At 35.1% G+C, this 14547-nt stretch overlaps 1 protein-coding gene across 24 annotated transcripts in view; it reads left to right on the top strand.

Annotated features, from left to right (window-relative positions):
• The window catches only part of TTN (titin), a 238116-nt gene that overhangs the window by 108014 nt on the left and 115555 nt on the right, over positions 1–14547 (top strand). For 18 of the 24 annotated variants that reach the window (XM_030952694.1, XM_030952707.1, XM_030952698.1 and 15 more), the window contains 20 exons: positions 224–328; positions 540–623; positions 942–1019; positions 1228–1311; positions 1542–1625; positions 1846–2178; positions 2803–2877; positions 3809–3892; positions 4354–4434; positions 5066–5149; positions 5848–5931; positions 6128–6208; positions 7046–7129; positions 7637–7717; positions 7920–8030; positions 9399–9479; positions 10864–10947; positions 11280–11402; positions 12183–13943; positions 14366–14449. In XM_030952694.1, the coding sequence (XP_030808554.1) occupies positions 224–328; positions 540–623; positions 942–1019; positions 1228–1311; positions 1542–1625; positions 1846–2178; positions 2803–2877; positions 3809–3892; positions 4354–4434; positions 5066–5149; positions 5848–5931; positions 6128–6208; positions 7046–7129; positions 7637–7717; positions 7920–8030; positions 9399–9479; positions 10864–10947; positions 11280–11402; positions 12183–13943; positions 14366–14449 (3666 nt within the window). The remainder of the gene's footprint in view (positions 1–223; positions 329–539; positions 624–941; positions 1020–1227; positions 1312–1541; positions 1626–1845; positions 2179–2802; positions 2878–3808; positions 3893–4353; positions 4435–5065; positions 5150–5847; positions 5932–6127; positions 6209–7045; positions 7130–7636; positions 7718–7919; positions 8031–9398; positions 9480–10863; positions 10948–11279; positions 11403–12182; positions 13944–14365; positions 14450–14547) is intronic. The other 6 variants (XM_030952713.1, XM_030952717.1, XM_030952718.1 and 3 more) reach the window with 4 other exon arrangements.

Consider the following 14547-nt stretch of genomic DNA (forward strand, 5'->3'; position numbering starts at 1 on the left):
CGATGACACTGTGGAATTAAAAATTGGGCAAAAGTGCTAGTCCTCATATAAGACTTGCAACCCAATTACACATTGCTGTTTTCAGGGAGTAAAAAACACCCAGTAGTTTCCCCCATTTTTTTATTTCTATTGTTACTTTAAAGTTGGTGTCTTTGTGTTTTATGTTATGGATTTTTCTTTGTGATGTCATGAAAGTAAAGTTCTTAAAACAATATCTTCAAAGCGCCTGAAGTTGCAAAGAAAGTTGTGTCTGAAGAAAAGGTTCCATTTTTTGTTCCTGAGGAAGAAGAAGAGGAATTTATTCCAGAGGAAATTGTACCAGAAAAAGGTACATGATCTTTTCTTGCAAGTCACTCGTGGCATCTTTTGTGTTCATTAAAATTCACCTCTATTTCTTGTTCTAAGTTTTATGTAACTCTTATATATGTTTTGAGGGGAGTTTGTGGTCTTGTCCTTTGTTTTTATCTTGTTTCCATGTTCACGTTTTTACTGTTCCAAAAGCAATTTTAACATGTGTTTGCAAAATAATATCTTTAAAGAACCAGAGATTCCTAAGAAACCTGTCCCAAGGGAAAAAACACCTGTACCTCCACCTGAGAAACTGGAGCTTCCTCTAGCAAAAGGTGCATATGCTAACAATCTGTTGTTATTCAGTGTCTGTTTAGTTTGTTATTTATGTTAGCTTTGTGTCCCTGCTGCATTTCTGTATTGATATCTCAGAGTGCCTGTCAAATTCCTAGCACTAAACAAACTGTAAAACTATTTGAGTTGCTTAAGAAGTCAAGCCCGTGGGTGTAAAGTGTCTTTTGTTTAAATTTCTGTTTCATCTTTTAAAAATATATTCTGCAGATCAGTTCTTATTATGTCTCTTTGTACATGTTTTCTGTTCTCTTTCTTATACTACTGGTGGATGACATTCTTAAAATAAAATGTCTTTAAAGTGCCTGAGATGCCTAAGAAACCCATTCCTGAAGTGAAAGAACCTGTTCCTAAAAAGGTGCCAGCTCCATCAGCCAAAGGTACTGCAGACTGTAAATGCTGCTATGGTTAACTGATAATATTCTTGATCCAAGCTGAGTTTAGCAAGGGACACTTAACTATTTCTGTCCTGTATTGTCACTATAGTATTTGTTTGTACGTTTCTGCTCTGTTGTTCATAAACTTCTGGCTTTCTGTCCATTTAAAAACTGTGCAAAAGTACACTGAAGTTAGGTTTTATCTTTAAAGTACCCAAGATGCCTAAGAAGGTTGCTCCTGAAGAGAAGGTGCTGGTTGCTCCTGCTGAAAAAGTGGAGGTTCCAGCTACAAAAGGTATATGTCCTCCTTATAATTAATATTTATGCTAGGAATACCCTTGACCTTCTTCTTTCTAAATTTTTTCTCTGTTGTACAAGATCATTGTTCAAATTTATGTTTAAACTCTTCATTTTCAATGTTTGTGTTGTTGAACCATAAAGCTCTGGTTTTGTGCTTTTCTACTTACATTGCTCTAAGGTAATTTGTTGTTTTTAAATTCCTAAACAAAATCTGTATCTTTTAAGTCATGGAGGTGCGTAAAAGAGCTGTGACAGAAGAGAAAGTGCAAGCTGTTGTGCCCAAACCCAAAGAACCAACACCAACAAAAGGTACAGGTATATTTCCTCTTATTTTTCCCGAAGATTTTTTTTCCTCTTCATTCTAAAATCTTTTATAATATATATTTTTTTCAGAGGCATAGTTTTATAATTTAATGTAACTTATGCTTGAGGTTGTCATGCATATTCTCTGTTCTATGTCAATTATCTTGGTTAACTGTTAAAAAAATTAAATAATTGTGAGGTAGTAACAATAGTACTGTTTCTAAAGTGCCCGAAGTATCCAAGAAACTTGTACGGAAAGAAAAAGTCCCTGCTCCTGCACCTGTGGTGGAGAAGTATGAGTATGCCTATGAAGAATATGAGAAGTATGAGACATATGAAAGCATTGAAGAGTTTGAGAAGATTCAGGAAGCTGAAGAAATTGAGGCGTACGAGGAACCTGAAGAACCTGAGGGGTATAAGGAAATTCTGGAACATGAATATGAAGTGGAAGCTGAGGAGAAAGATGTCTATGAACAGTATGAGTTTAAGGAGAAGGAAGAGATCTATGAGAAGTATGAGGAGGTATATGAGGAGGCTTATGAGGCCAAACCAGCCATAGGTAAATCAAGTCATGACTTCTGTGTTCTTATAGTGTGGTGAGTTTTCAGTTGCTGCTTAAGCTTCCTATGGGTGTTTATTTATATTTTGCCTTGTTTGTAGTCCTATGTGTGTCTGTTGCTGGTAATGATAAATCCATTCAAAGTTTGTCCCTATCCTAGTGCTTCCTTAGCAATTCCCTTCCCTTTAAAATGGGAGGGTTCTCTATCTGACTGCCCAAGAGTGAACTAGCAGATATATAACATAAGCAGAGAAAATGTTAATCTTATTATGTAATTCAGCTTCAACCTGAATTACTTTTTATGCATTAATATTTAATTCCTTTGTCCAGTTCAGCTTCTTTGAGTTATAAAGATATTAGGACTCATGTAGAACCTTCTTTCCCATAATTTAAATGTATGATCATAGGATCCCTCACACCAAACAGAAAGTGCATCTACATTGTACCAAATAGATGTACATTGATATTTCTTATTTCATTACTCAAGAATTCTGAGATGACTGCTCCCTCTTTTTATGCATGAATTGAGATGCCCCCTCTACAAATGAGTGATTGCTCTGCTTGCTGTTTTTATGTGTGTTTCTTCATAAATAACTTATAATCCAAAATGACATATTTTTAAAGTGCCTGAGTTGCCCAAAAGACCTCTGCCAGAAGAAAAAGTACCTGCTCTTAAAAGAGAAGCTCCACCAGCTAAAGGTACATCATCCATCAGATAAATTTGAAAACACAGCCTTCTGCATGAGTCTCTGAATCCCCAAATCCAGTACTTTACCTATTCTGATTTGACTGCTAGACTTTTAGCTTTCTTTCACAGTACTGTTAAATTCAGATTACTAAAAAAAAATTATTTATTTAACAAAACAAAAATCAAGCAAATTACTTCCTGGAGACAAAGGGAATGAAGTTAGTAACTTAATTTCATTTTTGCCATCACAACGTATGTGATACTTTAAAGCTCATTGTTAAAACTCTAGTTTCCTGCAGAATCCTAAAAACCTAGAACTTTTTTTAAATTAATGATGTGCTGGAGTGTGTGCTATCATAACAAGTATTCTCTGTATCAGGCTTTATGAAACATAAATGCCATGAATAGCAATTGTCAGCAAGGGCTTGACAAGTTACTGCACTAGTCCAGAGTTCTGTAATTTTCTGTTCATAGCACTAAATTTGCCAGGAACTTGTTTTATGCTAACTTTTATAGTTATTTCTCATATGAATTGTCAGAATGAAATCAGTGGGAAAAGGTGGATCAGTTTGCTTGTTTGTTTTTACAAAAAAGCTTGGAGTTATTTGATAGGAAATTGCAACCTTACCATATTCCCAGCTGCCATTAATTACAGCTGATAGCACATGAAACCTAATTGCTAAGGCTTATCCCTATTCAAAATTCATCCAACAGCAGTGTTTTTCTTTCACTGAATACTGAAACTCTGGCTGCATTAATCCAAGCAAAACAGTCCAGATGGTTGGCCTCTTTTCTACAACATGTATTTATGTATTTAAGAAATATTTTTGTGTTTTGCTAAGTTTTCTGACTCTTTGTATTGTTTGCTTTTTGTTTAACTTCTATTCTTACATTATACTCATACTGCAAACATTCTTAAAAAAACTACCAATGTCTTTAAAGTGCCAGCAGTGCCAAAGAAACCTGTTCCAAAAGAGAAAGTACCACCTGCTGCTCCTAAAAAGGAAGCGCCTCCACCTGCTAAAGGTATACTTCCTCTTCATTGTCCTTGTGAAACATGAACTCTGATGTCAGTCTTTTGTCCTCATTATTTGTTGAGAAACATGCATGTTTTATGTCCTCACCGTGGGTCTTTTTTCATTTGTTTGTCATTGAGTCTTTTTTGTCTGTTGGTTTCAAGTCATTTGTTGAAAATACATTAGAGTCACTTAAAAAATGTGTGTTCTGTCATTAATTTGCACATGAAAAAAGTTCAGAAAGAAATAATATCTTTATTTCTTCTGGAAAGGAAAAAGCAAATGTAATCTTTCAAGAATGTATTTTTTAATATGTTATTCTTCTGTCTAATCTTCAAAATTAACATAAATGTTCTTTCAGGAAGGATTTAATTCTTTGATGTTTCAAGAATCTTCCTTGCTAGACTTGCTCTTCTTTTTAACTTCTTTCAAGTAGCTTTGAAAGCCCTAAAAGTAAATTATATCTTAAAGGGCCAGATGATTTCAAAAGACCTGTCCCTGCAGAAAAGAAACCGACACGTACACCTGAAATAGAAGTTCCACCAATGAAAGGTAAAGGAGCCTTTGATATGAGACTTTATGGAAAGGAAATATTTGTGCCATTTTTTCCCAGCTAACATCACTAAAACTTGCCATGTTTTTTACACCACTGCAATCTCTAAGTGGAGATTGAAATCTCAGTGATAAATCCCAAACTCTGGGGCAAACATTTCAAATATGCGCTAGACAGTAAATCACTGAATTATGAATGAAAGCATGCTGATCAGGTATTGCTGCTTACAACACCAGTATGTAAATCTTCAATGCTTTCCTATTTATAGTATAGATGTGAATTTAGTTTAAACTGGGGTTTTGATACCAATACACAGGTCATGATATTGGTGAAGAAGTAACAGGGCAAGAGCCAGTAAGTTAAAGCTATTAAAGCTGTTACAGCAACCAGAAGTAAGAGCATGACAAGGCAGTAAGGAAGACAAAGGGCTTTCTCTTTGAGAGCTGAAACCATAAATTCCTTCATATAGTTCATTGTTCCAGGATGGCAGTTCTAGAACGATATCATACTTAATTCTTGAAAAGTTTCCAAGACCTCAAAACTACTTAGTTTTCTGGGTTTATTTCTGTTTGGGATATTAAAAGTTGAAAATTACTTTGAAGTTACTAAAAAAAGCTAATATCTTTGAAGTTCCTGAGTTTCATAAGAGAGCTGTCCTTGAAGAGAAGGTACCCACCATTACCCCTAGAGAAGAGGAGCCTCCTTTTTATGAAGGTACATCAATGACTCATCTACCAAACAGTCAATTGAAGAGAATATATCAAGTCATGCTCGATATTATTCTGTAAAATATAAGCTAATTTTAATTCATTTTTAAGACTATTTAAAAGAAACTTATATCGATATCTTTCAGACCATCCATGTCCACAAATTTAGATATAATTCAGTATTTAAAAAACTTTAAATTTAAAACCTTACACTAAATGTAAAAATGGAGTTTAACATTTTAGAAGTGCTATACTTTTTTCCTCTAATAATGTGAAAAAGATACATAAATAAGAGAGAAGCTAAGTTTCTGATTCAGTAAGCACTTGAGTCACACTGGAGCAAAGAAATGCACTTAAGTAGAAAGTGGTTTAAGAGCCATCCTGAGCAACACCTAATTTTTGAGTTGCAATGGAGATAGTCAACTCCAAATAAAGACATACAAAATTCAGTTAAAAATTCTGTCTAATAGACAGAACTAAGAAACTAGAAAATAAAATTAAATACTCCTGTAAACATATATTTTACTAATTGGGAATGGTAACTTTCAGCAGTAGTAAGCCAATGATCAGGCTGAAATATATTTAAATAACTTGTGCTCAAACAGCTCTTTGTCCATATGCATTTCTGCATGTTTTTATTTTGTCTTTCTACTCCTGTCTTGTAACTAATATTAAAATATGTAAAATAAACTAATATCTTTAAAGAACCTGAAGGTTATGGAGAAGTTCCAACAGAAGAAAAGATGCCTTTTATTACTCCTAGTGAACCAGAAGCTCCAGCAGCTAAAGGTAAACCAACTCTTCAAGCAATCTGTAAAGAAACACATTCCTACAAATTTTTCATCTTCATCATTCCATCTGTGTGCTAATCTGTTATTTAATGTTTTCATTCTAATGTTTCTTTAGATGCTATGTGTCTGTTGCTTCTTTGCTACTTACACTTTGTGTATTATAATGTTCTTTTAAAAATTTAATATCTTTGAAGTATCTGCAGTGACAAAGAAAACTGTCCCACTTAAGAAAATACCTGCTGCTGTACCTACAGAAGAAGCTCCTCCTGCTAAAGGTACATTACCTCCAAATTAACCCTCTCTAACCTCTTATGAAAGTGAGATCCAAGTGAGAAACCCAGCTTGCATGTTCTCCTTAAACAACACCACTAGATGCTAGAGACACTTTACAGTTGGTTTTTATTTTTTCCCTATAAGTAGTTACTTAAACAGATTGATGCATTCTGCAACAATTTAAAATTTAGGGGGACTAAATTAGACCCAGACATTTAGTAGGCAGGAAATTCAGGGATTAGTCTTGTATTTTTTTGACTTCATGTCTCATGTTCTATTTCTCAAAATACTTTCTCTGACAATATATTGGAAAAAAATCTAAAAGGTTGTGAGAGAAGGTACAACTTTAAATCAGGACAAAATAGAAAGCCACAAAGTTTTGAATAGAAACATAGTTTTGTTACATGATTCCAGAATTGAAGAGCTCTATACATGATGGAAGCCTAAAAAAGTAGTTAATTGAACTGGATTTTTGCCTTGCTTTTATGGGTATTTTTTAAATTTCAAAAAAGAAAACTCTTTTTAGTGCCAAAAGTCCTTAAACACACACATACACATGCACTTATCACCATCCCACCAACAAACAAACAAAACCAGGAAAAACAAAGAAAAACCCAAACATAAAATCTCCTACTATCTTTTTAGAGAAGAGCATATTCAGAACCATAAATAGTAGGAGTTAGAAAAATAACAGACTCCAGAAGGTGAAGTTGTTAAGTTTTATTCACATCTCAATACCACATATTTTTCCTTTTATTCTAGTAGATTTAATTTTTTTTTACAAAATTGTATTACTTATTTCATAATGAAAATTTCTAAAATAAACCAATATTTTTAAGTTCCTGAAGTACGAAAGAAAGCTGTCCACAAAGAAAAAATACCTCCTCCTGCTGTACCTAAAGAAGAACCTTCACACTTTACAGGTATAAGAAATTTTAAGTTTGATTTGAAGAATAAAAAACCTGTTTTCATATATAAATTATTTTGAGAGCATTCTGTTTATCATGAACTAGAGTTTGCTTAACAGCTTTGTTGACTTGCTTGTAAAATTACTTGTAAAAAGTAATTTTAAAAAATTATTGTCTGTAGCTGTTCTTAAAATTAAGTGCTACTTGAGATCAGCCCAAAGGGGAAAAAAATGAAAGTGACAGAACTGAGATAGACAGGGTCTATTTCTGTACTCATGATAGTAGCTCAGTTTAGGACACATCACACATCTTTCTTCTGACAAACTGCAGAGGTCAGGTCAGTGAGGGGTTTTTCATTCCTTTTTTGAAAGCATCCTAATTTTGCACATGGACGTAAAATAAGCCTGGATGTCTTCAGAGGAGCTTGAATATTTTATTATATTTGGTATTTTTCTAACATGTTGTCTTGTTTTCTGAAAATACTCTAAGTTAATTTAAGTGTTTAAACTAATATCTTTCAAGTACATGAAGTTTATGAGGAGATTCACATAGAAGAAGAAATTTCTACTGTTCATAGGAAAGAGGAAGCTCCACCATCTAGAGGTATATGACTTCTTCATCACCTCTTCCTACAATTTGCTAAGTCTTGAACTCCAGGAAAATTAAATTATTCATGTTTGTGTTTTAGTCCTTGTTCAGCATAATATATTTCTGTATTCATTCTTTCTGTAGTACCTTACATAAAAAATGTGAGATTTTTCATGACATGTCCTTCTCTCTTTAAATTGAACTAATATCTTTAAAGTGCCTGCAGCTATTAAGAAAGCTGTTCCAGAAGAAAAAGTACCCATTGCTATGCCTAAAAAACCAGAACCTACTCCTGTGCCTAAAAGACCAGAATCTCCACCGTCTAAAGGTACTTTGAGAGCCTGGTAGAACTGAGATTTTTCACTGATAAACATCTTTACTTTTTTCTGTTTCTTACATAGTTTCTGATTTAATAGTTCATGGTCCACGTGTCAGATTTGTGGTGTTTATGTTGTATATGTCCCATTTTCTGTTTCTTAAGTTGTGTTTAAGTTACAAAATCAAATCAGTAAATAGCTTTCAAGTGTCTGAATTGCCTAAAAAAAGTATTCCTGAAGAAAAACTCTGCCTAAAAAGCCAGATGCTGCCAAAGTTATAGGTCAGCATACCCTTTCATTATTTTTCTACAAGTTTCTTCTGTCCCTTGCGCTGTTGCTGTCAAAGTATTAAAATTAGTTGAGTTGATCTATTTATTCCACCGAAGAATAACCCAGAAATTGTATCAGAAGCCAGTGAAAGGGACTAGAAATAAGGAAACCTCCAGCCATGTTAACACGCAGTGAGATTTACAGAACGTTTTCACTTTTTGGGTACAGCCTCAGAAATTTGATCATACACTAGGCAAGAAGTACCTCCTATCCCTGTGTTTCACATTGCTCATGTTAAACTTAGGGGTCAATTGATGTCATTTTGAATGGAAATAGAATTTGCACAGAATCCAGCTGTTACAATTCATTCAGGTGTTTTAAAAGCCTGTCTGAATGGGCAGTTTGAGTGGCATTAACAACTGTCAAGCAGCGCAGCTTGTCCCACCCTAGTCATTATCACATAGCACTGCCAAGCATAGAACTGTTATGTATGACATTTAAAAGGTATTTCATTGAAGTTCGACTTTTGCCATGACTTCTTTAGCTTGTTTGCATCTTTATGGGGAGCATAGCAAATCAAAACCTGCTTGACAACTGATCCCAAGCAAAGTCACTTCCAACTTTTATTCTTTGCCAGAGGGGTAGAACCTTGAAGACTTCTGAGAAGTTGTAACCTTTGTAAAAGCATCCTTATCCATCTACTTGTTTTGTCACGTCCTTATATATCAATGTGTTTTGTCTTATGTCTCTGTATTTAATGTTTAATTTTTGTAATTTTAAAAACTACACTAATGTTTTTAATGTATACAAGGTACCTAAGAAATCAATAAATACTGTTATATCTAAAATACCAAGGGTAACACTACCTAAAGCTTATATGTCAATAATAGTGTCTTTCAGAGGAGATTTTTCTCTTGAGCATTAGAGTTTATAGCAAAACTCATTTATCAAAATCCAATTAGTGTGTAATCGTATACAATGCTTTTTGCATGACATCTCTCTTTTTATATCTTTCCTTCTGATATGCTTCTTGTGATCCTCTTTGTCCTTTACAATGCACATATTTTAGATGCTTTAATTTTAAAAAATGAATGCTGTTTTCTTTAAAGTGCCAGAGGTGCCCAAGAAAATTCCAGAAGAGAAAGTGCCCACTGCTGTTCCTAAAAAACCAGAACCACCACCAGCCAAAGGTATGTTGTGCTACAGAAAACTAAAATTTGGAAGAGGAAAAACACCTCTATCTTGATTGTGGAGATTAGTTATGTGATTGCTTGTTTGTGTTTTCCTGTTATTTTCTGTGACTATATTGTTCTATATATGTTACTGTGTTTAAAATTCTTCTCTTTTGAATCATAGTTGTAATCTGTACCAGAGTGTTAGAAATATTGAAGTAGAAATATTGAGCAGAAATGAGATTGACACTTGAGAACAAAAGCAGAAATCTTAAGAGGAGAAAAGGTGGCCTCTGTGATGTGAAATAGTCCTGACTGACAATGAAAAACTAGGCCCAAAAGAGAGCATAGAATGAGTGATAGAGATGTCTAATATAGAAGAAAACTTGTGTTCAGAGACAAAAAAATTGATACCAAGAAGTCATTACACACAGAAAAATGTGCCAAGGAATGCAAAATAGACAATGTCAATCTCAGTCAAATAGAGATATGGGAGATGTTTGAATAAAATGGAAAAATAATCTGATGTAGAAGAAGAAACTCCAGAAGACTCTGAGGTGTTTCCCAAGCTTTACAGAGACATAAAATAACCTCAAGACAATAAACAAATCAAATCAGAGGTTTTATTAAGAACCTTGGCAATTTCTACTGAAAAGTTTTGAACATAACTGTAAAATTCTATATAATAACTGAAAATAATCTGTTTCCTAAAGCGCCTGAAGGACCCAAGGAAGTAGATATAGAACAAAAAAATCGAAGTTGCTGTGCCTAAAATCTAGAAGTTATACTAGCTAAAGATACCTGACGTTATGACAAAAGTACAGAATCAAAAAAAAATTATTTTCTTGTTTTAACAATATAGAAGACAGTATTCAAGACCTCTGTTAGCATTTTCTTCTGTTGTCAAAAGTTTTTCAAGTGAGAAAATGTTTTGATTTAAAAAAGTAGATCTTTGTAGTTGGTGTTTTCACTAAGAGTGATCTGCTGTTATGCTTTAGTGTTTATGAAATTCTGACAGTATAAAGTTATTGCTATTTTTCGATGTCTGAGGTACCAAAGGAGCTGGTCCCAGGAGAGGTTTAAGTATCAAAGACACCAGAACATCCAGTCACTAAAATTGTATGCAAGGAAAGAAAACCCCTTAATTTTCTACAATACCATTTTAACATAATGGTAATTTACTTTTCTTATTAAGGTCTTATAAATTTTTTGTTGTTGTTTCCATTGTAGTTTTTGCATCTGTAACTCAGTGAGGCAGCAGAAAGAGTTTTCTCTAGGGAAAGGAGAAATTACATATTCACATCCAAAATCTCTCATGCTTTTGAAGGGCCTGAGATTTACTTTTTCTTAATGTCTGAACACTGCAGACATACATAAATAAAATTAACTGTTTTTTTTTAAGTGCCTGAGGTGCCCAAGAAAGTGATTTCAGAAGAAAAAATACACATTGAAGTTCCTAAAAAACCAGAACCTCCACCAGCCAAAGGTATATGTTCAACAGTAATAAGACACAAACATTTATCTGTTTCTCTAAATATTATCTTTTTTTATGTTTGTGTATGTAGCTTTTTTGTATACTTTATATAATATAAGTGTTACAAACTGTGTTGTCTTCTTCCTTTGGGAATAGCTCCCGGTGACAGTGGCTACTAATAGTGTGTGTAAAGCAATATGAAAAAAAACACAACAACAAAATGGTTTATAAGAGTGGGCTTTTTTCTGATGTTGTTAGCTATTTTTTTACTTTGGAGCTATTATTGTCTTTTTAATTCCTATTCTTCAAATTCCTGAAATTAAAACAAACAAATATCTTTAAAGAACCCGAGGTGCCAAAGAAAGTTGTTCCAGAAAAGAAAATACCTGTGCAAAAAATACCAGAACCTGTGGCTGTCCCAGAACCAGAGGCTGCACCTGAAGAACCAGAGCTCCCACCAAAGGAAGGTAAATCTCAACACTAATAAAATAACAAAAGTAATGTTTTTCCCCTTTTTTTAACATGTAATTATCCAAGCCTTCTGTTTCCTGAAATTCTAAATTCTGCTTGTTCTAGTTATCTACATATATACGTGAAATAGACACACATGGTTGTTTTTAAAAAAACTAGTGGCAAATATTGGATGTCTGAATTGCCTGTATGTTATTCTTACTATTATTCTACTTCAGTTCTTCTTACTATTTTTGCATATTCTTGCTATTCTACCTGCTTGTGTTCAAGAAAACCACCACAGCTAATAACTTAAAAGTTATAATAGGAGAAGAAAACAAAGTGCCCATTCTAGTTGCTTAGAGGAGAAGTTATCAATTTAATTGAAATACAAGAAGTTCCACCAAGAAAAACTAGATGCCATCACTGCTGTTTCTTGAAAGAATCTTCAGCTTATTGCCTGCAGTGCAATTAATATCTTTTGTCCTGTCCATTCTGTTGACAATTATCTCGGCTTTTACTTATATCTTAAGTTATTATTAGTGCATGTGTGTACTTCCATATGGGACCGTGAGTTTTGTGAGGCAGAGTGTGTGTATGTACTCTTGAGAGAAAAGAGAGAAAAGCCAAAATGTTCTATATTCTTCTTTTAAAAGGCCAGCATAAATGATTGATATCTGATATGTTTTTAATATTTCATCACAACTGTCTTTTTATGTTTTATGGTTGGCTTAATTTTGGTATGATTGTCCATGCAGCTGTTAAATTTAGAACTAATATCTTTTATGTACATAAAGCAACCAAGACCACTTTGCCAGAAAAGAAAGTACCTGTTCCAGTTCCTCAAGAACCAAAGTCCATTGCAAGACACACAAAACCAAAGCCTCAAGAGGTGGAACCGCAAAAACCAGAAGTGGCTGGAGTGGCCCGAAAACTAAAGCCTGTAAAGGCAGTTCAAAAACCAGAGCACGTTCTGACATCTGAGCAGCCTGAGACTGTTTTGACACACCAAAAATCAGAATCTGTTGTAGCATCCCAAAAAACAGAGCATATGGTGTTGCCTGAGAAACCAGAGTTTATTGTGGTACCTGAGGAACCCGAGCCTGATGTAGAGCCCCAAAAACTAAAATATGGCATGATGCCCCCAAAACAGAAGCCCATTGTGGAATCCCAAAAACTAGCTCAGGTTGTAGTGCTTGAGAAACAAGAATTTGTTGTAGTACCTGAGGAACTCAAGCCTGATGTTGAACCCCAAAAACTAAAATATGGTGTGATGCCCCCAGAACAGAAGCCCATTTTGGAATTCCAAAAAGTAGCACATGTGGAAGTGCTTGAAAAACAAGAGTTTGTTGTGGTACCTGAAGAACCCATGCCTGATGTAGAACCCCAAAAACTAAAATATGGCGTGATGCCCCCAAAACAGAAGCCTGTTGTAGAATCCCAAAAAACAAAGCGTGTTATAGTGCCTGAGAAATCAGAGTCTGTTGTGGTACCTGAAGAACCCAAGCCTGATGTAGAGCCCCAAAAACTAAAACATGGTGTGACGCCCCCAAAACAGAAGCTCATTGTGGAATCCCAAAAACTAGCACATGTGGTAGCGCTGGAGGAACCAGAGTTTGTTCTGGTACCTGAAGAACCCATGCCTGATGTTGAACCCCAAAAACTAAAATATGGCGTGATGACCCCAAAACAGAAGCCCATTTTGGAATTCCAAAAAGTAGCACATGTGGAAGTGCTTGAAAAACAAGAGTTTGTTGTGGTACCTGAGGAACTCAAGCCTGATGTTGAACCCCAAAAACTAAAATATGGCGTGATGACCCCAAAACAGAAGCCCATTTTGGAATTCCAAAAAGTAGCACATGTGGAAGTGCTTGAAAAACAAGAGTTTGTTGCGGTACCTGAGGAACTCAAGCCTGATGTTGAACCCCAAAAACTAAAATATGGCGTGATGACCCCAAAACAGAAGCCCACTGTGGAATCCCAAAAACTAGCCCAGGTTGTAGTGCTTGAGAAACAAGAATTTGTTGTGGTACCTGAGGAACCCAAGTCTGATGTTCCACCCCAAAAACTAAAATATGGTGTGAAGCCCCCAGAACAAAAGCCAGTTCTAGAATCCCAGAAACCAGAACCATTTATGGCCCCTGAGGAATATGAGCTCATAGTAGTGTCTGAGGAGTCAGAGACAGTTGAATCAACTCAAAAATCAAAGCGTGTTGTGGTGCCCCCCAAAACAAAACATTTTGTGCGGGCCCAAAAAACAGATTTTGTGGCAGCTGAAGAAACAGACTTTGCTGCAGATTTCCAGAAGTCAAGGCCTACTGCGGTGTCCAGAAAATCAAAGCCTTTTGTGCCAGAACCTGTCATGGTGTCTGAGGAACCAGAAACTGTTTTAGAACCCCAAAACCTGGAGCCTTCTACACCTCTTCGAAAACCAAAGCCTGAAGTGACATCCAAAGAACCAGAGCTGGTTTTGGCACCAGAGGAACCACCACCAGCAAAGGGGGCCGAAAAGGACCAGCATGTTGCCGCTAAAAAGCGAGCAGCTGCACAGCCTAAAGGTATCTCTTGTGCATAGGATCTCTTTTCCTTCCCTCGTATATGTTGTTTCACTGCTCATTTTAAAGCTTAATATATGTAACTAATAGGTACTAATATCTTCAAAGAACATGCAATGCCCAAAAAGCTGTCCCAGAAAAGAAAATTTGTCTAGCTGTTCCTGAAAAAAACAAAACCTACATCAGTCAAAGCTGTGTTATCATGAATACATGACAATCACACTGAATCTTCTCTTAAGTAGTATTTTAACCTCTTTTGTTCTGTCTGTCGTTTTTGATCTGTTTTAAATGACACTCACACTGAGTATGAGTGTGTGCTAAATTATTACTTCAAAACATGTCTGTTGTCCTCTGTGTTTCAGTCTTTGTATTTAACACTGAGTTTTATTGTAACTGTAAAATGAAATGCACTAATATCTTTGAAGTGCCTGAGATGGCTGAGAGGACTGCTCCAGAGAAGAAAGTGCCCCCTGCTCTGTCTAAAAAAACAGAAGCTTCACTTCCTAAAGGTACATGTCACCCCTGTTATCATCATAAGAAAGGATGTTATTTCCTTTTTAGGGTTATTTTAAATTAATATCGGTTTAAATTGATGTTTCACTCTATA

Source organism: Camarhynchus parvulus, chromosome 7 (assembly GCF_901933205.1).
Source record: "Camarhynchus parvulus chromosome 7, STF_HiC, whole genome shotgun sequence".
NCBI lineage: Eukaryota > Metazoa > Chordata > Aves > Passeriformes > Thraupidae > Camarhynchus > Camarhynchus parvulus.